This window comes from Astatotilapia calliptera, chromosome 12, assembly GCF_900246225.1.
Source record: "Astatotilapia calliptera chromosome 12, fAstCal1.2, whole genome shotgun sequence".
Classification (NCBI taxonomy): domain Eukaryota; kingdom Metazoa; phylum Chordata; class Actinopteri; order Cichliformes; family Cichlidae; genus Astatotilapia; species Astatotilapia calliptera.
Window position 1 is genome coordinate 37703343 of NC_039313.1, and position 25655 is coordinate 37728997.

The following is a 25655-nucleotide window of genomic DNA, read 5'->3' on the forward strand; positions in this document are numbered from 1 at the left end:
ATATACTGCCAAATCACAAGTTGCCTCAGCAGTGCACACGTTCTTTATGCCATCAGCTTCTGCAAACGTTACTAAACATCAAATCATGTAAGACATCATCTTGGACATGTCAGCAATAATAGAGTAATACAGTTCTGTTCTGAGGAGATTTACACAACCTCATGAATATATATGTGTGGACGTATAAATATGGACATAAATATATCTATATAAAGCAGTTTTGCTTCACTGTGATGTTTGGCAGCTTGACAGTAGTTGCATTCATGGACATGAGTTGTTTTTTCTTGCTTAGGCACAAGTTGCAGCAGCACAGTGATAGTGCATAGTAGACAGTGGAAGTGGAGGATAAAAACAACAGCAGCTCCTGTATTCTTAACCCCACTCAGTTAAGTAGGTTATGGCTTTGACCTACTTCCCCTGCTTGGCAAACACAGTGATCTGTAGCATGATACCTACTCTGCAAATCCCTTTAAAACGCAGACTAATATTATTTAATCTACTCATTATCATGCTCCATCGCCAGTGGTTAGTGGAGGATGGTTGAATAAGGCTATGTAGATGATTCAGACTTGGTGTAAAGAACTGAATTCTGTTGGGTCCAAAATGTTGTTTTTTTATTAAATCCATGGCTTCATCTCAGCTTGTATGTGTTTGGTCAACTATTGGGTATAAAGTGTCAGACCACTACGTCCTGTGAGGGGAACAGTTTCTCTCAGAACTCAGGTTATGTTGACACACCTGCAGAAAGCACGAGCTTTATTCACGAGGACAAGTTTTTGTCCGAGTGTGTGGCCGAGCCTGAAGTGGATGTCGTGCTTGGAGAAGCTTCTCCTCTGATAAACCTGCTACACAAGGGATGACAATGTTTTTCCGTTTGTCGTTCAGTTTCTACGCAGCTGACCTTCTTTCCTATGCATCTTTGCTGATTTGACGAAGGTCCTGTTGGGATAACCACATGTTTTAAGAACTTTCTATCCATGCGTGTTCCTTTTCTTTCTCTTCTCTCTGGTGTTGCAGGGTCCTGATTACTCCAAATTTGTGTTCCACAGGATGTTTGGAGTCAAAGAGTAGGTACTAGTCTGTGTGTGTGGGCTTCAGTGTTGAGGTTTCCATCTTCCTCAATGCATACAGCACAGTCCAGAAATGGCAAACTATTATTCTTCTACTTCTTGGGTTTTGATTTTGACCCAGATGTCATCCACATATCTGTGCCGGTCTTTAGGGGCTGTTCCTTTGAAAGAACCAAAAGCTTTACTTTCCACTTCCTCCTTATAAAGGCTGGCTGCAATGGCTGACACTGGGGAGCCCATGGCACATCCATATTTTGATGTACAAACCCTGGTTGTATGTGGTGGTGAGGCGGGGTGAAGCTGATTCTGTTTTCTATGGCGCGGTCTTACTGTAGGTGTTGGTAAGTTTTTGTTTGCCATATGTGGAACTTCCAAAATCGTTCTTCTCCTTTAATGTCTTATGGAAATTGTGCTTTGTCCACAAACTAATGGATCACTAAAGTCAACGTCATTTCATGGACATTTTTTTACTAAATATGTTACAGTACAGTACTGGCTACTTTTTAAGTAATCACTATTTGAATGCGGATCCTAAGTCAGACGTGAGCTGTGTAAGCAGTCAGACAAGTGCGAGTGAAAAAAATGAAAGAACTTAAGTTGAGCATCTTATTGAAGTTAAAGAGCCAGAGCAACATCTACAAGCAGCAACACATGTGACCTCTGCAAACACAAAGGAGAGTAGTCGAGTGTTGAGGTGTGTGGGGACAGAAGTATGAAAAGACTTACCTAGGCCATTCTCACAGTCTGTAAACTCCATGGAATGAACAGCCCGGTCAACTCCGTATGGACCCATTAGTGTCCTGTTAGAGGTCAGTGGATAAAAAGGAAGCAGGAAGCAGGGAAAGGAAAGAGAGTGAGGGAGAAAAAGATGACGAAATAGGAAAAAAACCCCAAATCTAACTATTTTTTTCACAGGCTGCACTGCTACACAGTCAGAATCCATCCATCACATAGGAGAACTATAGTATTGGGAACTTAACCTCAGATAGCTTCTCCTGTCTAGGCCTGAGACTTTGTCACCACACACAAGGCAAGGAGTGTGTCTTCAGTGTGTGCTGCAGATACTTCATTGTGAAAATTAGTCTTCTATTCATGGTACTGTCAAAAATCTTTCTCAAATTATGAACACAAAAGAATTCTTTCCTCACACTGCTGTTTGAAGACAAGACCAAATACAGCTGTGACAGTAGCAGAGGAAGCAGAAATGAGACGGCAGCATTGGGTAACTCCAAAGCATCTTGGTAAGATCCCACACAGTGAGCAATTCTCTGAGAGATAGGGCTGGCACACATGTTGTTCGTCTTATGCAATAATGCTGCACAAGAGGACTGCACACTGCAGCTTTCCCCTTTTCCCTCTTTACTAATCCTCATCTAACACTTGCAAAGCATCCCTTTGCTTCCCTCATTAGACACTACTAAAGACAATGCAGAATACTGCAAATGAACAAACCATAAATGTCACTTTTTTGGTATCTGGAATGATGTCTTTTTAGCACTTTATTTTAGTTTGCAGTTCCCTTCCTGTCTACACCCAAATGACAAAAAGGACTATCAATATTTTAGCTGCAGAGGGTTCGCCACTGCTGTCAGTAACAACAATGAGGCTGAACTTCGAAAGAAACACTGGCTGATAACACAAAGATGCAACGTTCAGGATGGAGCTGGACCTTTCAAAATCATCTGTTAAGGATGGATATACAGTCTCACACTAGAACAGCGGGATTCACTGTTGATTTTTGTATTTTTGTGGTTTGGATTCATTTTACTGCTTTGGGCTGTCTTTGATTAATGGTCATGACAATTTGCATATTAATGATGAAGAAACTGAGCTCACAGCCCGTTGTTCAGTGGTGCTAGTTTCAGTTTTTAGGCAAATGTACTGTTTATAAGGTTGGGGAAACCTGCACTTGGATGAGTGACGAAACGTTTCTCCTACTGGAAATGCTAATTTGTATTTGTATTCCTTGGACCAGAGAGCGGGTTTCCACTTTGCTACAGTCCATTTTAAATGAGCTTTGGTCCAGAGAATCACTGATCATGTTCACATATGGCTTCTTCTTTGCAGGGTGGAGCTTTAACCTGCATGTGTGGACAGCACAGGAAGTGTTCCTGAGCCCATGCATCGATTTCCACCACACAATCGTGTCTGTTGTTAATGCAGTGCTGCTTGAAGGACCAAAGATCACACAAACAAATGAAAAAAAGAAAATGAAAAAAATTGTGAAACTGCACCACAGTTTGTTGGCAGTTTTTTCATCAGCCTCTCCACGACACTCTTTTCATACCCAGTTGTGTTACTTACTAGTTAACCTGATTAGCTGCTAAATGTTACTCCAGCTGTTTCTTTTGAGCACCACTTACTTTTCCAGGTTTTTGTTGCCCTGACCCAATTGTTTTGAAAGATGTTGATGCCATTTTCATGAAATACAGTCCTGAACAAAACTGTAAGACCACTTGAAAAATGGCAAAAAATCCTATTTTGCATGTTTGGATCTTAACGAGGTACCAAGTCGAGCTTCAACATGCAACAAGAAGGAATGGGAGTGACACAAAACATTTTTTTGAGCATGCAAACAATGCTTAAACTGAAACAGGCTGTTTTACAGCTGATCAAAGTTTAGGACCACACCTCCAAAAAACCTGTAAACCCACCAAAACAGAAATCAATGTTGCAAACATGAACTCAGTAATGAGTCGCTCCACAGTGATTGTTGATCACTTCAAAAATTCGTTGTGGCATGCTTGATGCAAGTGTTTCCATGAGGTGAGAGGGAACATTTCTCCAAGTGGTGAAGACGGCCGCATGAAGGCATCTACTGCCTGGATCTGTTGTCCGTTTTTGTAAACTTCCCATCCCCAAAGGTTCTCAGTTGGATTTGGATCAGGGGAACACACAGGATGGTCCAACAGGGTGATGTTATTGTCCTAGAAGAAGTCTCTTGTCCTGCAGCATTGTGTACTGTAGCATTGTCCTGTTGATAAACCCAGTGGTTACCACACAGACGAGGGCCCTCAGTCATGAGGGACGCTCTCTGCAACATCTGGACACAGCCAGCAGCTGTTTGACGCCCCTGCACCTCCTGAAGCTCCACTGAAGGAAAAAGCACCCCAGGCCATTATGGTCCCCCCTCCACTGTGGAGCGTAGAGAACACCTCGGGTGGGATCTGCTTGTCATGCCGGTAACGTTGGAAACCAACAGGACCATCAAGGTTAAATGTGTTCTCATCAGCGAATAAAACTTTCTTCCACCTTTCAATGTCCCATGTTTGGCGCTCAAAGTCCAAACAGTCAGTTCTGTGGCGTCCAAGGACACGAGGCCTTTGAAGACCTTTCTTGTTTTGGAAGCCCTTCAGTCTGAGATGCCGTCTGATGGTTATGGGGCTGCAGTCGGCACCAGTAATGGCCTTAAATTGGGTCGAGGATCTTCCAGTGTCTTGACAGCCAGTTGGATCCTTCGGCTCTGTGCTGGTGAAGTTGTTTTGGGTCTTCCACTTGACTATTTTGTTCCATAACCCTCAGGATCATTTAAGAAATTCCAAATGACTGTCTTACTGCGTCCCCACCTCAGCAGCGATGGCGCGCTGTCAGAGACCCTGCTCATGCAGTTCAACAACCCGACCACGTTCAAAAGGGAACGTTTTTTGCCTTTGCCATCAGAACGTCATGACAGTGAGACTACCTGACAGAAAATGATGAATCCACATTTTAACACAGATTTGGCCTTAAGGCATGTGGACCTAAACTTTTGATCAGCTGTGAAACAGCCTTTTTCAGTTTAAGTGTTGTTTTCAATAAATTGCATGATCCAAAAATGTTTTGTGTCACTCCCATTCCTCCTTGTTGCACGTTGAAGCTCTACTTGGAACCTTGTTAAGATCCAAACATGCAAAATAGGATTTTTTGCCGTTTTTCAAGTGGTCTTAAAGTTTTGCTCAGGACTGCAGTAAAATGTTTCAGCTGAAACATTTGATGCTTTCTCTATGTTCTATTCTGAATAAAATGTTTTTACACCACATCCCAACTTTTTTGGAATTGTAGTTGTACAAAGGTCACATTGGCCAGGAGTTGGAAAGCAGCCATGATGGTTCACGTAACATCTCCACATATATTTTAGAATGCAGCTGGTAAAATCCACAAAGAGCATTAAACCTCAGAACCAGCACGGGTCAGCTGATTAGTCATTTCCTGCCACTGAACAGCTACAAAGGTTCCCCCCTTTCCCCAGTCCCAGTTTAACCCTCAGGTCTACAGGTGTACGGCAAGCTGAGTAATTGTCCTAAAAAAATTGAGTGCACTGAGTTATATCACATTCAGACCAATACAGTGGCAAAAGCTAAACCCATAGGCATAACCACAGACAACATAAAAGATGGATGAGGCCAATGTGAAATCACCGACTGCTTGTTTCCAACCTGGATATGGCAGTGAGGGGTGGATCCAGCCATGAAACCACCCGCTCATTGGTTAATGCCTTGTGTGTTTCCAGAGGTGACAGCAGATTACCCATGTAACACTACAGGACATACAGTTTTTATGCAACTATAGCCGTTAACCCTTGCTGGCCTTTTGAAAAGAAAGGTATGATGGCGCCTGTGTTTGGCTCTGCCGCTGCCGGGTGCAGTTTGTCGCGCTCTGCTACTTTTGTGTTATTTTTTTCTGCTCTGCTGTTCTCACTTAGTTTTAACGATGTATTGGCTGCCTTGGTGTATGATCGTCTGGCTTTGCTATCCATCCAATCCTCTATGGTGCCTCACAATGTCTCTTCATCCTCCGCCGGTATTTTCCACCCGCCTCCATCAGCTGGAGCCTCGCTAGGCACTTTCGGCGGTTCCTCTAGACCACGGAGAAGGAGAGGGAGAAGAGGAGGTATTTGGGTAAAGCTCAGGCTTTACTGGCGGCGGGGTTTGGCTGGTAAGAAACGCCGAGCAGACCTTGTCTCCTGTGCTCGGAAAAGCTCCATGGAGGGGGACTTGTCTTCCACTTCCCTGTCTGAGGAGGGTTTATCCAGACTCTTCTGCCGTCTGGCCCTTTATTCCCTCGGTGAGTGGATTCTACGAGCGTGATGGCTCAAACGTAGATACTCAAAAGTAGTGATGGGATTTCCGGCTCTTTTTAGAGATCCGGCTCTTTCGGTTCGGCTCACTAAAAAGAGCCGGCTCTTCAGGTTGTTTTGTTGCTTTAATTAATTTATTATTAACAATAATATAAAATTATGCACAAAAGGAATTACTAACGTAAAAACAAGTGGTTTTATTTATATATGTTTATATATAAATATATGCGGTGGCCCCTAGAGACAAAACACGTACAAACTCCAAAACACATTTCTAGCATGAACTGAACTTCCAAAGCAGAGCTACTAGATCACTTAAATTACACAATTGAAAGCATGTGTGTATTGTTTGTATATTTATACACAGGCACTCATATATATTCAAATAATTTAAAAAAAAGTTCATTTACCTGTTATTACCACACACCAAATCCGGTCGTTGGTACTTGCTGGCTTGTGTAGCCACTAAGTAACAAAGGCTCAACACTGCGCCCAGCATCCTGGAGCACTTCTGTTGTCTTTTGTACGTGTTTTGAGTTTTTATATGCTTCTGAGTTTTTACGTGCTTCGGAGTTTGTACGTGTTTTTACGTGTTTTTGGAGTTTTTACGTGTTTTGGAGTTTGTACGTGTTTTTACGTGTTTTGGAGTTTGTACATGCTTCAGAGTTCGTACGTGATTTGAAGTTTGTATGTGCTTTGTCTCTAGGGGCCACCGTAAATATACTTTTATTTATTCACTCCACATAAAATGTAATAAATAAATCATATAATACAAAAATCAACTATTCACATTTCAAGTTTTAACTATTTAAATTTTCAGCTTTTTCCTTTCACAAATTTAAAGTGAAAAGAACACAAAACACTGCAAACCACAACACAATTAAATATAAATTATAATATGAAAACTAAAAGAACATGCATATTCTCTGTCATATGGACCTGCATGAATAAACTTTCTCAATCCTTTATCATCTGCAACCGAAAATAGTTGTGGATGATTACTATACCTTTCTAATGTTGTTGTCCCTGCCTCTCTTTTTCTCTCTCTGGCTCTGTTCCTGTGCTACTGAGTGTAACTACCGCCCCTCCCCCCTCTGCCCAGCGTAAAGCACAAGGCTCGCGTGCAGAGTGAAGCGGAAAAAAGTGCGAGAGAGAGGCTGAGAGAAAGAAAGAAAAAACAAAAAACCCACGTGAGGAGCCGGCTCGCGTCGTTCACGTCAAGGAGCCGGCTCTAAGAGCCATTTCGTTCGCGAACGACCCATCACTACTCAAAAGTATCTATGTCCTGTAACTCGAGCCCCTGCAAATACTGAGGCTTCTACCTCGCTGAATATGGCGCTTTTTAATGCTCAATCTCTGTCTAATAAATGCCAAAAATGAGCTCACTCCACAGAAACAGCCCTTCTTAGGGTCTCAAATGACATTTTGATGAGTAATGATGCAGGAAAATACTCTGTCCTACTTATGTTGGACCTCACATCGGCTTTTGACAGTGTTGACTACCACATCCTCCTTGAAAGGCTTCAACACTGGGTTGGTGTATCTGGAACTGCCTTAGAGTGGTTCTCCTCATCTCTACATCACCGATCCTTTTCTGTGATGGTCTCTGGTTTTAGGTCATCCTAAATTCACATGTGACACCATTGCTATCTCAGCTTCACTGGCTTCCTGTGGAATTTAGAGTCCATTTTAAGTTCCTGGTCTTGACATTCGGAGCCTTGCATGGACTGGCACCAGTCTACATCTCTGATCTGCTACAGCCATATGTCCCTAGCAGGTCCCTGAGGTAATCAGATCAGGGCTTACTTGCTATTAAAAAGACTAAGATGAGAACTAAGGGTGACAGAGCTTTTGCCACTGTGGCCCCGAGACTGTGGAACTCTCTCCCCCAAACATTAAGAACTGTGGACTCAGTCGTTGTTTTTAAAAAACAACTCAAAACTCACCTTTTTAACTGTTTTTGATTAATTTTTGCCTGTTTTATATTGTTTTTTTTCCTTTTATTATTTGTTATCTTATGTGCAGCACTTTGTGACACTGTCTAGAAAGGTGCTGTATAAATAACATTTTATTTATTTGTTTGTAAGGTTCATACAGTCTATGGGCATGACCGGAGTCACGAATACACTCGCTGAAGCTTGGTGCCATTCAAAAAACTCAGTGGTTGTGTTGTTAGACACACATGGATGAAGTATAACTTGTGGCATGAGAAACATATTGTAAACATAACTGAAGCAGCTCCACACTGCCGACTGCATCATTCACCCTAACGGATAAAATGTCGATGAGACAAGCTTCCAAACGTCTGTCAGTAAATGTTCCAACTTTGGTAAAACATGGATCATCAAATCAGCAACATTTACAAAATCAATGAGCCACACAGTAAAAGCACAGACTGAACATTAAATGTCCACAATGGAACCCGCTAATGAGAGCCGATAAAGTGCCTCATAGAGGCTCTTTTCAAAGGAAACTTGGGACGCACTTGGTCTCTGATGTGGAGCTCATCCGTTTGTAGCGCATGCAAGAAAGATCACTGCATCATTTCACGCGGAAAACTAGAACATATCGATAAGCCTGAGAGAAGAGCACGAAGCACAGCTCCGTGTGAGACACGAAGCAGATCCACGCGCCTGTGTTACAGACGGACAGTCAGCGTCACGGTTACCAGAAAAAGACCGAGAAGACACGCGGTGTGTTTGGTTTCCACGGGACAGAGTTATGGTTAGTAAACGCATCTCCGTGTTTCCAGAGTTCAGCTGTCAGCATCGTGTCACCGCTGCTGTCACACAGACTAACCTCTACCTGCACACGCAGCCGCTCGCCTTTACCTGCTGATGATCACCGCTCCTTTGTACATGACTGAAAACGTTGGCATGTTGACATGGAGCCCGGTTCTCCGGTGAGACAGGCGGAGGCTCGGTCGCAGCGTTCAGCCTTCAGCCAGCAGCCACATGATGGTGCACAGGCACTAATTCCAGCGAAGCAGCCTGTGCGCTCCAAACATCTCCACCTTCAGCCACACGGTTAATCTCTTACATAACTAAAGTCGGCGGAAAATGAAAAAAAAAAAACCCTCTGGGGCTGGAAATGATTCGGTGGTTTGTTTCGCACACATTTCTCACCCTACCTGTCATTTTCTCTTGCTGTGGCTGTGCAGCGGCTTTATTTGTTGCTGGGAACAGCTCCATTCAACGGAATCTGCCTTTCCCCCTCTCTCTGGATGTTTGTGCTACTTTGATGGTAACGTGTTTAATTGTGTTTGGCCTCGTTACGCGTGAACATGAGTCTTTCCATAGATTCTACCCACACTTCCATTTGTATCAACCACAGCTTCTTTTAAGACGATATTGGCCACTGCGCTAACAAGTTCTTGTTGAGCCAGAGAGGAGGGGCTTACGAGCCTTTAAACACATTAATGCACAAGTGCCCTGCTCTCCATTTAGGAACTGCAATTTAATCCCCAGATGACATCCATTACTCTGCCTTCATCTTTAGCATTCAGACCGTCTATGCTGTCATCTTCACTACTCAAACAACGATTCTTCATTTTGGCTTTATTTTGATCAGCTAATGTTACAAAAATGCGAGAAAGAAAAAGAAAAGTTACCACAGTGCTGTCTCAGCTCAGTGCTGCTAGGAAGCTTTTTTGTTAGAGACAGCCTCATCCATGATCCCTAAAATGAATTTAATGCAAAGACAAAATCAATCAATCAAATGGAGGCAACAGCGCTTAAAGATGCAACACTGGTGACTGTAACTGAGCTGTTTCTTGTGTGTTTCCACCCAGCAACATGACTGTGCCCCTCCCACCGGACACAGGTAAAACCTGCTGAACCTGCCTGTGTTTGAATTCACTGTTACACTACATTCATAAATGGGGGAGCGCTCCAGTGTACACTCTGTAGCTTCTTTTTGATTCAGTTTGGTGTGTAACTTTTCTAGATTTGAGGTGTAATTTTCTATCAGTAAAATATCCTCACTGGCAGGTACAGCACAAGTGGAGGTTTGAATAGAAAGAATACACTAAGTATATTTTTTAAGGTTCTTGCTTCTAGAATTTCCTGACATTGTTATTACATGTAGATCCTTACAGTGTCATTTGCAAATTGCCCAAAGGCACGTAATAATTAGAAAATACATAAACATTTTTCTCATATGGTAATTCTAGTTGCTGAAAGTTACCCCCCTACACGAATAAAGAAATGCATGGTGACTGGTCAGTAATTACACCATTATTTGTGTGCTGTATTAAAAAGTGCTGCCCCCAAATAAACGTTCTGAGTGACACGGGCGTGAGGCTGCAGGAGGTCTTTGACACAAACAATAAATAACAGGAAAATTCATAGGAACGTTTCCTGGAGCACCGGGTGCTGAGATATTCAGCTTCAGCCTGAGACACTGAAACAGCTGAAAACCTGAAAACCTACCTGGCAAATCCTAGAGGCACTTTGAGTCTTTGAAGCATGTCTGTGCTGTGGTGCAAAAGCCTGGATGTTAGCTTGTGGTTGTTAACATATGCTCTGCATATTTCCAATCACGATGCTCCGCAGCTGCCAGCAGATATGGAGAGTACCAATTGATGAAGTGATGATAAGCTTATGCACACAAATCCATACAGCACAAGCACGTGCTAAATATAGGCCTCTGTAAGAAGGCTGTTCAAATACTCCAGGCACAGATCAGACTGTATGACACACACGGAGTTGCTTACAGCTCAGTGGGGTTTTCTTGCTTTTGTCTGCTTTGCTTCAGTCTGTATGGCTATTACTTCACACTAAAGCTGCCCTAATTATCTTTACATATTTTCTCTTTCATTCCTGCTTCTTTACATTTTCTTCTTAACTCTTTGAGTTCTAGCTACTGTGCATACTAACGTTTATTAGTTCTTAACTTCACATCTGTCTCTGAGCTTCTTCCTTCTTCTGTTTTTGCATTTAGCTTTACTTCCTGCCTGTGACTGTGTTGATTGTGTGCACCTGTGTCTAACCACCATTAGCATTCACTTTATGTGTATAGTCCTGTATTTGCCTCAGTGTGTTTCATATACAACCTGCATGTCCCTGGAAAGTACATTTAAACTTTTAGTCTGTACAACATAGATTGTTTTGAGCGGAGTTTTGTCCATGTTAGCATCAACACAGCCCGGGTCCATGTTTATATCTGTAATTTTGATCAGAAATTGATTAAAACAAAACAAAAACAACAGATAAACTAAAGACACCCAGATTTGTTCAGCAAAAATAACACATTGATGATGTTTGAAGCATAAACCCTATCACTGATGTTACCATTACCAGCACTAAGCTGCTATGTTAGCTTAATGTCCCCTGTCACGGACCCGGTGCCGGGGACTCGGGGTTCGTGAACAGTGTGGACCTTTATTGTTATTAGTGTATTGGATGTATGTTTGCTGCACTGTGCTCTTGTGTTCCATGCTGGTGTGTGTGTGTGTGTGTGTGTGTGTGAGGCTGGAGGATGAAGGACAGCCACCTGCAGGCCTGATGGGTGTGGCCCTGCCAGCTGCTGGTCACGCCTAGCTTACCACACACCTGCTTCTGATCAGGATCGTCGGGGGAGCTACTTAACAGAGCGATGGAGCTTCCTCCGGCGCAGGATCGTTGAGTTAGACTCCATGTCAGTGTTTGTAGTGCTGGTCAGTGTATGCCTGCTGGAGTTGGTGCCATAACGACTGTGTCTGTGTTTTTTCCTCAGGAGAGTGGAACACAGGACTGCAAGACACACGGGGTGTGTGAAGGCACAGGGGCAGAGAGCACGGGATACCAGCACTTGGGAGAAGACACGTCACGGGAGTCGAGGGAGCACTTTTGGAGATTCAATGTGTGGTGTACATTTACCTCACTGTAAATAAACCCACTGTTCATTTCATTAAGTCCAGCGTTTGGGTCCTTTCTCCAACATCCCCCACGGTCTGCCCCCCAGACCGTGACAGTCCCCATTGTGATTCAGATGTCACTGATGGGGTAAAAAGCCAAGCTATGAACTAGAGTTTCACATCCAGGTCCATGTTTGAGGCTTGGCTGTACGGAGATCCCACATCGCCTGCATGGGTTCATTAGACACAGTAAATAGCTGTGCTCAGTGGGGCAAGCAGGAGCCCAGAGAGAACCAGCATGGCAAGTTTGACAAATGAACCCAGGTCTGTAACTTAGAAACAGTTATCCTTATTACTGGTGCAGTATGGGGACTAGCCTTCTCTGTGCAGGTGACTAAGATTTAAACCAGTCAGCTGATATTAGGGTGTGTTATAGTACAAGGTTCTGTCTGTCCATGAACAAAATGCCATAAACAAGCTAAATTTAAAACCAGCTGTCGAGCAGATTAATCTGGCGTGGATCCACATCATATTTTTTAAAAGGACAGCAGTGTGGTTATCGACCCTGACGCTCTCTGAATCCTGTTCAGACTACACGCTGGATTCATGAATTCAGTCCGTGCCGGTAAATCCAACTTTTAAGCTTTTAAAAAACTGATCCGAGCCCAGTCTGACTATCACATGGACTCGTATGTGATTACACATTTAGGTTTACAAGACCTGGTTAAAGATATTGTTATTAAAACAAAAAGGAACATTTCTGTTCAATCTATCAGTTTTTCGGTTCAATAAAACAAACCATTATTACAGTGACAGCGGAGATACAGTAAAAACAGTTCAAAACTGTTAAAGCAGTGAGTTGTCTAAAGCCAGGACAAGGTTTGTGATGTTTTCCAGTTGTTGGGATTAAAGAAGCTGGAGTCTTTCCAGGCCCTTACCAAACCCTGAGGTCTTGTACTGACTCCAGAGGCAGGCTTTGGGAGCACAGATGTAAGCTTGGCTAATGCTTGACTGCAGTCGTAGCCAACCTGAGATTTGTCTCCAAATGTGAAGCATCTCATCCTTTAGAGCCTGCACCAGGCAAGGCTTCACAGTCCCAGACACTTTCCACAAAACACAAAGAGACACGGTCCTATCCCAGTGAGCAAAGTGGAAATTGATTTAAGCAGCTGATTAAAGTAACAGGCTCTCATCACTAACTCCCCTTTCCACGCTGCACACAGTGTAAACCAGCGTTTCCCAACCACTGTGAGAAATGATCAGGTGTGCCGTGGAACATTATTAGTACTGGCCAACCTGATTGGTGCTCTAAGCGACGGCGTGAGTAACGGGCAGAACAATGACGTTCTCTTCCACTAGAGGGCAGTACAACCACCTGCTCTAATAAATGTGTTGCCAACCGGCAGTAAAAACAGAAGAAGACGAAGAAGAACTTAAATAACAGTCATGCTGTGAGACGATGTTTAAAAAGAAAAAGTGTTCAGTCTGACCTGGTCCTGGAGAAAACTCGACCCAGATGAAGGCCCTAGCATGAGTAGTGGTCAGAAGGAAGCAACAAAGGTATACTGGGACAAACCGAGCCAGTTCTGCTATATTTGGTGGAAGAATGATCCGTATGCTTTGTGTGACATGTCTGTTTGGTGGTGTGCTGTGGGATTTTTCTAATGTGAAATATGGGCCGTGGCTCCAAAAGCCTGGGAAACACTGGTGTAAACACACTGCATGCTTCACTAAAACATCCCATTAGATGCAAAGTTGCACATCTGAGTCATAAAAGAGCTGGGACATCACTGCACTTCTTGTTGCTTCTCACAGTGTTTTATTGGTTTCTTTTTTGCCTGGGAGCATGAGCAGCTGAGCGAGTATGTCAGCGATGTGCGCTCTCCTTTGTTTATACATACGCACACACTGTTGTGTCTCTTTGTGTCGTCGTTTCCCAACAAATGAACACAATGTGAGTCTACAGAAAAGAAATGATTTTATTTTGTGTTAATTATCTAATGTCTTTGGTTCCATCGTGTTTGTGTTCTTCTGTAACACCAGAATTAAGCTTTTACTTTATTATGTATGTCTCTTTATAATGCTGTGTAATGTTGCAGCACACATAAAATAGTATGTAAAGCCCCCACATCTCTCCCAGGAGTAACAAGGAACCTTTAAGCTTGACAGAAGTAGTTATTTGAATTCTATTTTTCATTACATGTATCTGTTTAAAGTGAGATAAGATATCACATAGCCTGTTCACCTGTGTGCAGGTCAGCTTTGTCAGTCACTTCCTGTCTTACTTTATTGTCTGGTGTTTTATTTCCTGTCTGTCATCGTCCTGACTGACTTCAGCTCCGAGGTTCCCCAGGTATCTCCACTTCCCTTCTTACCTCCTGTGTATCTAAAGTCACTTTAGGCTCAGAGTGTCTGTGTTCATTATCCCGACTCATGGCTGCTTTGCATAAGCTGTGGCACTTTGGATTCTATTTTTTGCCTTTGAATTTCTGAATTCCACCTTAATAAAGGTTGTTTTGTCATTGAAATAATAGCTCCAGGACAGAATAAACGATGGAAGACAACAGCAGCTCAACCCTGATAACTTACTGTAGCTCATTGTACCAGTGAAAGGAAGAGAAAAAAAATCATGGATGACCAAGGCCTTACATGGGACTAATCATCAGCACACGGAGGAAGTTGCATTGTTGTGTAGTTAGACGAGAGGAGGCTCCAAATCCAGGACATGAGGCCACGATGAGTAAAGAGCTTTAACCTGGCAGAAGCACAATCTAAAATGAAACAAAAGCCCAGTGTACAAACAGAGGAGCTTCTAACTAACACACAAAGTACGAGAGAGCAGTGGTGGGACCAAGTCATTGTTTTGCAAGTCTCAAGTAAGTCTTAAGTCTTTATCCTCAAGTCAGAGTCGAGTCTCAAGTCACTGGTGTAAAAGTCGAGTAAAGTCACAAGTCTGAAACTTTGAACTTCAAGTCCTTTCGAGTCTTTAAAAAAACAAAAGAAGAATGTTGCAGTTATGCTAAATGTAAATATTAGACCATGTGATTTTTAAATCTCTGTTTTTCTCAACACATGACGAAATAGTGAACTTAGAAAATATACACAAATTGTGAAATTGCACCTCTTTAAAATGCAGCTCAATTAAACCTAGCTCCAAGAATAATTTTCACCGACAGTTCTGAGATAAGCTGCATGTTATTCTTGGATGCGTCCGGCTTTAAAATAGCAGGACAACACACACATTAAAGTTAGTTGAGATCACAAAGTTAGATGAAGTCAGCTATCTCATCGTAGCCAAAGAGAAGCACCACCTACCGTTCTTTATGCAACTTCAACTGTCGGACAAAGTTGGAAGTTGTTCCATCTCTGTCTGTGATTCTCTTCTTGCATGTTTTGCATATTGCATTTCGTTTTTTTTTGTTGACTACTTCATAGTTTATGTACCTGAAAAAAAAAACTCTTTGCAACATTTTTGAGTGTTTTTTTTTTCTTCTTAAAAAAATCTGGTTAATTTGATTGGCTGTGCTACAGCTCACGCACACATACGTACGGAGTGCGGTTTGAATAAATGAATGAATGAACTGAATTAATGGTGCAGTTGGTTGTTGTCCCATCTTCACTGGGAAATGACTTGCCTGCTCTGGACTCTTACATTTCCTCTCATATCCATGTTTCATTGGTTTGTTTGTTTGTTTGGGTTTTTTTTTGCATATTTCTCAAATGGCAAAGCAATGTTTTGGGTAATCCACCTAAATGAGACTTGTTCACTTTCATCAGCAGCTGAATTGCATAACACATGGAATCCTGCATGTTTTAATCTAATAGCGAGAGCAGCTTAGCAGTTCTTCAAAGCATCTTCCAAAGATGCTTTGAAGAACTTCAGGGTTCTTTGAGCCACTGGACTAAAAGCAGCAGGCTGCGAATGGCTTTTGTCTGTTTGGTGAGTTTAATGTTGAGATTCTGGTTTTTTTTTTCATTACATTATTTGAAAAAACCTGTTAAAAGCAAACTTTTATACCTTTGATTCATAATGTTTGCACTTTCGGCATGTCAGCATTCTTTTGTCTTCCATTAGAGAGTCTGTCTGTTAACTGCTGGTGAGTTGAAGTATTAAAAGAGATTCATGCATGTAAACAAGAGGTCCAAAAGTGCCTATATTGTTCTTGGAGGAACTTTTCGAAGAACAGGAAGTGTCTCCCTTGTTATGTACAGCAATCAAGGATGATGATAACTGTTATAAATGTACATGTCCTCCTGAGATGAGCCTGACCACAGCAGAAACGCTGTGAACACTCACAAGGAAAACAGCCAGACTGCAAACAGACAAAGGTGAAACAGTGTTTGAGTAAAGAAAACTGGAACTCCAGACAGAGACCATCACAAAAAAAACTGAAAATGAAAACATGAGCTTCTATAAAAAGACGAAAATCCAACACTTTGTCCATCAAAAAGTTTGGCCCTCAGTCCTGAAAGCTAAAACATCTGACAATAGAAAAGTGAATTCAAAGAGAATTCATGTTGACAATACATCTCTAGCATAGATGCGTATGTTGATATCCATGCAACATTACATGTGACAGTTCTGTTCTGTGCAGCCACACAAACAGTTTCATCTTCTTTTGCCATGGCAACGACCATTTGCCTTGGAACTTTAATCACTAAATCCCCACAGTGGGTCATTATCAGATTAGGAGATTATCCAATCCACACTGAGAAATCAAACAGGCTGGACCCAATCACTGGGAGACATACGCACCCGTGCTCCACCACACATATTTGTACATCTTTTGTTATCATGATGGCATGTGCATGTGTGTTTATGTGTATAACAGACAGAGTGAGAGAGACAGCACGAGTGTATGTAACAGAAAGAGACAAGGAAAACTAAAAGGATGGTTGATCCTTGTCAAGTATTTCCAGTTACAAGGCTGCCCCCTACAGAAAGGGAGCTGCACTGCATTTTCTGGAAGATCAAAGTGTGGGAGGATACCATTACTGATGTATATGTTTGTGCAGTTGAGTGGCGTGCATGGCCGCTGTCACAACACCTACAACGTGGCCCTAAGAGAACCTTGAGGCATTTCACCAAGCAGCTCTCAGTGACTCTTTCTGCGATATTCATCCACATATTGTTTAAAAGTAAGCACACTGGCCAAACTACGTGTGGGGGACGTGTTATTAATGCTCATTAAATATGGTGATATCTGGTACACTATCTCAATGTGTGGCAGGGGGACAAGAGATAAAAACGTTTCCAGTCCCACATAAAGTGGGACACACACCATGTGTATACTGCACCTGCACACGTTTCCACAACAGCAACAAGAAGACATGCTGGTTTTCCATCATATATAGCCATCAGTCAACAGGAGCATACGGCTGATAGAAGAAACATATTCAATTACAGTGTTGGTCAAGTTTCTTGAAAAAAGTAATCAGTAACTAATTACTGATTACTTCCCCCAAAAAGTAATCCCGTTACTTTACTGATTACTTACTTTCGAAAGTAATTAATTACTTAGTTACTTTTTAAAAACATGATTTACAACCTGAGTAGGTGATAAAGTGATAGATCTTTCAGCCCAATTCTACTTCCTGCATAATCCATCATACAAAATGTAATCAAATGGAAAAGTCTCTTTTTTAAACTTGTTTTATCAGTTTTAATCTTTTAACTTTATGGATCAAGCAAACATTTAATTATATGCAACATTCTCTGACTTGAATAAATTAGTTTAACATTTAAACCTATTTTCTGCACATTCCAGCTCATAAAATAAAATATTTTTTGTGTTTACACTCAGTCTTTCAAATAGATGCAAGTGAAACACAGCAGAAAATAAATAAAGTCAAAGACTCAGCGGTCCTGTTGCTCTATTTTCACCTGTAAAGCAGGAGTGGGGCAGGCGGAGGTTTACCCTGGTGCAGGTGTGCCGCGGTCAGTGGAAGAATCCGCGAGTTTCTCTGTGAGTTTCCCATTACGTCGTAGCTACTCGGTGCTTGTTGGAAGTTTAGGGGTTTTTTCGCTGTAAAAAGAAGTTTTCTTCCCACGCACAACGGACACTAATGTTTTTGTCACTTTTTATGGAATCAAACTCAAAGTAAGGTCAGTACTTCCACGCTTTAAACGCTGCACGCTCATACTCTCTCCCACACTCGATATGTGATCCATTGTTGATCTGCACACAGCTGCTGTCACGAACGTCGCACTCGCTTACGTCACTGTCATGAGACATTCTCGCAAAAAAATCATGGTTTTAGTAACGCAGTAACGCAGCGTTTCTACGGGAAAGTAACGGTAATCTAATTACCGTTTTTGCAATAGTAATCCCTTACTTTACTCGTTACTTGAAAAAAGTAATCGGATCCATCTCTGTTCAATTCAATTTTACTTGTATAGAACCAAATCACAACCACACTTGCCTCAAGGAGCTTTATATTGTAAGGTAAAGACCCTACAATGATCAAGAGAAAACCTACAGAATCATATGAACCCCTAAGAGCAAGCACGTTAGCGACAGTGGGAAGAAAAAAAACTCATTTAACAGGAAGGAACCTCCAGCAGAACCAGACTCAATGAGGCACAGTGATCTGCCATGACTGATTAGGAGTGAGGAGAGGCAGCCAGGACAACAGACACAGCGTGGAATAGAGCCAGAGATTAATTATAACTGATGATCAAATGCAGAGCAGTGTTTAAACACATAGTGAGTGAAGAAGAAAGTGCAAAGTGCTCTGTAGGGGTGATAGGGTACTATGAGCTCCATTAACTGGCTTACTCGCTTTAATACAGATTTTACTTGCTGTCAAATTGTGTTTTTTTATTTTGTTGTTTGTGGTTGTAGTTTGCTGGTTTCTGTATTTTAATTTATTAGAATCTATTTTAATCTACTGTTTTATTGATGTCTTTTCTCTTTCTAAGGTGACCTTGGGTTTTGGCACCCTCAAATAAAATGTATTATTATTATTATTATTATTATCAATGTTTCATGGTATGTTACGTTTAACGCTAACATGAGGTTGATGTCTGGCTTTGAGTGTGTATGGCTGCTTGTCTGTGCTGCTGTGTGTGTTATATATGAATGAAACGCATGGATTCATAACTACAGATATGGGAGGCTGACCGGCCGGACTACGGAGGCTGGAAATTGATGGGTGCAGCTCTAAAACGAAACAAAAAACAAGGAGCACAAGAGTCCAAATACACAAGAAAACAGTTCAAGAACACAGGAAAATAGATCAAAAACAAAACCAAACTAGAGCTCAACAAGAGTCCAAGAAAAGTTCAGGGGGTCGACCCGGGGGTCGACAACACAAAGACAAAGACAGTTCTGGAGGCCGGCCGTGCACACGGCAACGGCGGGCCAACAGTTCTGGAGGCCGACCACTTGGAAGGCAGTGGTGCCCACTGAGCAGGTCCGGAGGTCGGCCAAGATGCCAGCGGCGGCGACGAACTCTTTCCGGAGGCCGTCCCTGAAGGCCATGATGCCAACTTAGAGGCCCGGAAAACGGCTGGCAGAGGCGAGGCGGAACGGGTCGAGCTGGCTCTGACGGTGGTGTGGCAACCGCAGGACCAGGCGAGGCAGGACCAGGCGAGGCAGGACCAGGCGAGGCAGGACCAGGCGAGGCAGGACCAGGCGAAGACGAAGGCGGAGCTGAAGCTGGACCAGACGAAGACGAAGGCGTGGATGAAGACACAGAGACTGGACCTGACGGCTGCGATGCTGCAGGCGGTGATGCTGCAGGTGGTGATGTAGAAGTCGCGGGGGATGATTCAGCAGATGACGGCTGAACAGACTTCCCCGGACCGTCAGCAGATGTGAGGATGTGCTGGCTGGGTCCTCCAGGACCCTCAGCTAACGAGGCGTGGTGCTTGGTGGGCTCCTCGGACCCTCCAGCAGACGTGGCATGAGGCTGGACGGGCTCCTTGGACCCTCCAGCTGACGACACTTGAGGCTGGCTGGGTTCTCCCGAACCCCCAGCAGACAAAACTTGAGGCAGCATGGGCTCCTCAGGCCCTCCAGCCGACGAGGCAGGACGCTGGCTGGGTTCACCTGAACCCCCAGCTAACATGGCTTGAGACTGGACGGGCTCCTCGGGCCCTCCAGTGGAAACAGACACTGAAGCAGCAGGTACGGAGATCTCTGCCAGTGTGGACACTGGCTGGGACTGAGCAGCACAGTGGCTAGAATCAGGCAGCAACAGTGGGATGCAGTCCTCAGAGGGCTGAAAGTGTTCCCCAATACACTCAGCAGAGGACGGAGGCGGACGGGTGAACTCACTTGAACTCTCAGGGGGTGCTGAGAGCTGAGACTGTTCTGGTGAGCTCTCCGGTGAGGCTGCTGGCGCTGGCGTCTTGACCTCTAGGGGTCCAGAGTTGGCTGGTGACTGACACCCAGCCTCTGGGAAGGCCCTTGAGGGAGCAACTGTCTCTGACATGGCCAGCTTAAGAGAACCAGCAGATATTGTGGTGAAGTGTGTTCCCTGCTTTGAATGAGACAGTGAAGATAGGGGCTGAGTAAATGAGCTGGCAGACAGCTGAACTGGTGGCGACAGAGCAATAGGCAGCGAAGCGGCTACAGACTGACCTACAGGTAGCGGAGACGATTGTAGTGGAGTCCTAATAAGTGGTGGAGTGGCTGACTGACCTGAGGGCAGCGCGGCTGCTGGCTGAATTGAGGGCAGCGCGGCAGGCCTGGCATTTGACTGGGATGGAAGCGAGGATGGGACAATGGAGCGGACACAGTCATAAACATGGAACGAGGGTTCAGAACAGGCAGTCTTAGAAGCTATGGCCATGGGTGAGAAATCATTGTTATCCTCAGTAGAAACACAAAAAATTGCCCCAGAAACCACAGTCACAGAAGCAACAGAGTCAACAAAAGTGTCCCTTTCACTCACCACAGCCAGCTGCTCTGACATTCTGAAATCCGGCTGTGGGGTGCCGCGCCGGCGGCACGAACATCGCTTCCTCCGTGGAGACGGCACGTCCTCCATTGAAGCAAGTGGGCGAGCAGTAGCGGCGGGGGGGGATGTAGGTGAAGCTCGTGGAGAACAAAATTCTGCACGAGCGGATGTAGAGAGTCCAATAGCAAGGGATAACCGGAAATAAGGTGTTGTAGGTTGGCTTCCACCGAGTAAAGAGAGGCTTCTCCCTCATGCTCTAACCACTGGTAAATTAATTTAGAAGCAGAGTCGATAACGGCCTCCTGAAGCTCCCTGGGTGGGGTGACTGCCGCTGGATCCATATCTGGCTGGTCCGTACTGTCACGGCGAGTGAGATAAGCCGTATAAAAATAATAAACGAGGACCCAATTGCAGGCAGTCGTGAAGATGTGAAGGTGGTTTATTGAATAAATGGCAAAGGAAAAAATGGCAAACGAAGACAAACTAAACTATACTGGAAAACAACTAAACTACAGAGCACAAACCTGAATGAGAACGAGCAGAGGAGAATGACGATGGACAGCAGGGAGAACACACGGGTGAGACATGGTGGCTACACAGACGGACCAGCAACTACAATGACAGAGGACACGACTTAAATACACAGAGAAACACAGGGGAATTACACACAGCTGGGAATAATCAACAAGACGAGACAGAGGTAAAACTGAACACACTCACATGAGACGCAGACCTTCACAATAAAACAGGAAACGAGAACACTACACCAAGACGCAGACCTGACACTGAGACAGACAGACAGAATGACACATGGAACCTGAACTAAACTAAACGTGAGATACAACCGGGAACAAATCCTTAAACATGAATAAACAGAAACATAGAATTCTAATAATAATAATCATTATAATAATAATAATACTCATAGCGCCCAAAACCACAACAAACATTCAAAAATAAACTAATCAATCAAAACTCAAAATACTGGGTCAAAACTGACCCAGAACCGTGACATTGTGCCAAAGTTTGGATTTTTGTGTTTGGTGCATTTTTGTATTCTTCTCTTGAGTTCTGTATTAGGAGTTTTAGTCTTCTTGACTTTCATAGCTGCTTTGATTTCATTGTGATTCCTGTTGTCTCTACCAACCTCAGTGTTCCCCTCTCGGTCTTGTTCTAATGTTAGCTCCTTTGCGTCCCAGGTTTCCTACTTCCTGCTCTGAGTATGCTCACATAAAAGAGGGCATTTGATTTGCATCTAATTTCTCTTCCTCACAAAATCAGTGACCTGAGCACCATCTACTCCAATCAGACACATTATCAAAGGAACGGGTTATGGGAATCTATTATAAAAAAGCAACACTTTCTGCAGTTAAGAGAAGAAAGCAATGCTGTGACCGTGTAATTCATGCATAATGCACCTTCTGTGTGCATGTATATGTATACATATGTATATTTAGTGTGTACATGTCTGTACTTATAGAATCTATTATGTCTTTGAGGGACGTACCACTCAACGGTTTCCATATATAAATGGCAATTATGCACTTAAAGCACACTGTAAATAAGAGAAGCAGTGCTTTTTAGACAAAGCTCTGAGCATAACTTGCAGCTTACCAGGTTATGTGTTCAGCTACATTACCAAGGTGATTTACCTTGTAAAAAGAGAGCCAGCTGCACCAAAAACAGACTTGAAGCTCCAACACAGTTATGAGCTGCCATGCTGTGCTCAATATAATGACCTTGACACAAGAGTGAATGAAGGACACATCTTACCAATGTGTCAGACAAAGATGATAAGACCAGGTGACTAAATGAGAGCATGTTGTTTTCCTTTGTCACAGCAAAGTGATGTCTGCTGCCACCAGGGGCCTGAATTCCACAGGACATGAGTTGCGAAACCTGTCAAAGTGCATCCAGTCACACCTGTCACAGCCTGGGGTCAAACTCACAGTGAAGATAGGGTGAAGGACATCAGGTCAAACAAACAACACAGAACTATATACAAAGGTTAACCAACAGCTTCTCTAAAATGAGACAACTTAATGATCAAATAACTCCTGAAGATTTTATTTGAATACATGATTTTCAACATCATCAGCATCTTGCGCCTCCCCTTTCTTCTTTATATTTTTCTTCCAAAAAGCCAGACTTTCTTTTATTTATTCTGAGTTAACTTCAGTAGTTCTCCAGCTGTTTGTAGTTTTCACAGATGTAATATTATCTACAGCTCCTCTTAGTACCATTGATGTTAAGTTAGACTCTTTTTCTCCAATTGATCTTTCTGAGTTAACTTCAATAATTACTTCCTCCAAACCATCAACGTGTCTTTTAGACCCCATTCCTACAAAACTGCTCAAAGAAGTCCTGCCATTAATTAATGCTTCAATCTTAAATATGATCAACCTATCTCTAATAATCGGCTATGTACCACAGGCCTTCAAGCTGGCTGTAGTTAAACCTTTACTCAAAAAGCATCTCTAGACCCAGCAGTCTTAGCTAATTATAGGCCAATCTCCAACCTTCCTTTATATCAAACATCCTTGAAAGAGTAGTTGTCAAACAGCTAACAGATCATCTGCAGAGGTTTATTTGAAGAGTTTCAGTCAGGTTTCAGAGCTCAGCACAGCACAGAAACAGCTTTAGTGAAGGTTACAAATGATCTTCTTATGGCCTCTGACAGTGGACTCATCTCTGTGCTTGTCCTGCTAGACCTCAGTGCAGCGTCCGATACTGTCGACCATAATATCCTATTAGAGCGATTAGAACATGCTGTAGGTATTACAGGTACTGCACTGCAGTGGTTTGTATCATATCTATCTAATAGACTCCAGTTTGTGCATGTAAATGGAGAGTCCTCTTCACACACTGAGGTTAATTATGGAGTTCCACAGGGTTCAGTGCTAGGACCAATTCTGTTTACATTATACATGCTTCCCTTAGGCAGCATCATTAGAAGACATAGCATACATTTACACTGCTATGCAGATGACACCCAGCTCTATCTGTCCATGAAGCCAGATAACACACACCAATGAGTTAAACTGCAGGAATGTCTTAAAGACATAAAGACCTGGATGGCCGCTAACTTTCTGCTTCTTAATTCAGATCAAACTGAGGTTATTGTACTCGGCCCTGAAAATCTTAGAAATATGGTATCTAAGCAGATCCTTACTCTGGATGGCATTACCTTGGCCTCCAGTAACACTGTGAGGAACCTTGGAGTCATGTTTGACCAGGACATGTCCTTCAACGCACATATTAAACAAATATGTAAGACTGCTTTCTTCCATTTGTGCAACATCTCTAAAATTAGAAATATCCTGTCTCAGAGTGACGCTGAAAAACTAGTTCATGCATTTATTACTTCCAGGCTGGACGACTGTAATTCATTATTATCAGGAAGTCCTAAAACTCCCTGAAAAGCCTTCAGCTGATCCAAAATGCTGCAGCAAGAGTCCTGACAGGGACTAGAAAGAGAGCAGATTTCTCCTGTTTTGGCTTCCTGTTAAATCCAGGATTCAAAATCCTGCTCCTCACATACAAGGTCTTAAATAATCAGGCCCCATCTTATCTTAATGACCTTGTAGTGCCATATCACCCTATTAGAGCACTTCGCTCTCGCTCTGCAGGCCTACTTGTTGTTCCTAGAGTATTTAAAAGTAGAATGGGAGGCAGAGCCTTCAGTTTTCAGGCCCCTCTTCTGTGGAACCAGCTTCCAGTTTGGATTCAGGAGACAGACACTATCTCTACTTTTAAGATTAGGCTTCAAACTTTCCTTTTTGCTAAAGCATATAGTTAGGGCTGGACCAGGTGACCCTGAATCCTCCCTTAGTTATGCTGCAATAGACGTAGGCTGCCGAGGATTCCCATGATGCATTGAGTTTTTCCTTTCCAGTCACCTTTCTCACTCACTATGTGTTAATAGACCTCTCTGCACTGAATCCTCCTTGTTATTTATCTCTGTTTTTTCTTACTTTTTATCTTTTATATATTTTTAAAATTCCCCTCTTGCCCCCCTGCAGGCGGACTTTATCCATCAAGCTCGGGTCCTCTACCAGAGGCCTGGGAACTTGATGATTCTGTGCAGTATCTTTACTGTTCCTAGGACTTCTTCTTCTGGACAGAGATTTGAATTCAATTGAACTGAAAGCCTTTATTATCATTATACATAGTATAACGAAACAAAAGTGCACACATGCTTTAAAACATTATAAAAACTATACAATAATTTAACTATACATTTAATATAAGTATAAATACACACTGCAGTACTGGATGACAGAGACAGACAGGCAGAGAATTGATGATATTTCAGTGCAGATTATTTTTTGTGCAAGTTTAAGTAGAGTATGGTGATAGCTTTAAGGAAGAAGCTGTCCCTGAGTCTGTTCTGGCCCGTATGGATCTGAAGCGCCTGCCAGACGGCAGTAGGTTAAAAAGATGGCAGCCGGGGTGGGTAATGTGCTTCAGGATGTTTCTGGCCCTGCTGAGACAAAGGGAGTTATAGATGGCAGACAAGGAGGGCAGAGGGCAGCTGATGATTCCTTGTGCTGTGTTTACTACCCTCTGTAGTCTCTTCCTGTTTGCCTCCATGCAGCATAGGTCAGCAGGCTCTCGATAGTGGATCTGTAGAAGGTCACCAGCAACTGGGTGTTTAATCACTCCTTCCTGAGCACCCTTGGGAAGTGTAGCCACTGCTGGGCCTTCTTGACTAGCGCCGTGGTGTTAGCTGACCAGCAGAGGTCCACAGAGATGTGGACACCAAGGCATTTGAAGGACTCCACTT

At 43.1% G+C, this 25655-nt stretch overlaps 1 protein-coding gene and 1 long non-coding RNA gene across 5 annotated transcripts in view; one reads left to right on the top strand and one right to left on the bottom strand.

Moving 5' to 3' along the window:
- LOC113033025 (syntaxin-binding protein 4) overlaps nt 1-11555 on the bottom strand; it is a 63102-nt gene extending 51547 nt beyond the window's left edge. Inside the window, exons 1-3 of one of the 4 annotated variants that reach the window (XM_026186277.1) lie at nt 9737-9921; nt 8958-9169; nt 1797-1870 (exon numbers count right to left, since the gene is read on the bottom strand). In XM_026186277.1, the coding sequence (XP_026042062.1) occupies nt 1797-1870; nt 8958-9004 (121 nt within the window). In that variant the 5' untranslated portion in view covers nt 9005-9169; nt 9737-9921. Of the gene's footprint in view, nt 1-1796; nt 1871-7133; nt 7157-8957; nt 9170-9736; nt 9922-10556 lie in introns of those variants that run through there. The other 3 variants (XM_026186278.1, XM_026186279.1, XM_026186280.1) reach the window with 3 other exon arrangements.
- Nucleotides 11556-11600: 45 nt separating this feature from the next.
- On the top strand, nt 11601-12019 carry LOC113033051 (uncharacterized). Its single transcript, XR_003273992.1, has 2 exons — nt 11601-11763; nt 11842-12019. It is a non-coding gene; the product is annotated as an uncharacterized LOC113033051 (long non-coding RNA).
- Nucleotides 12020-25655: the final 13636 nt, after the last annotated feature.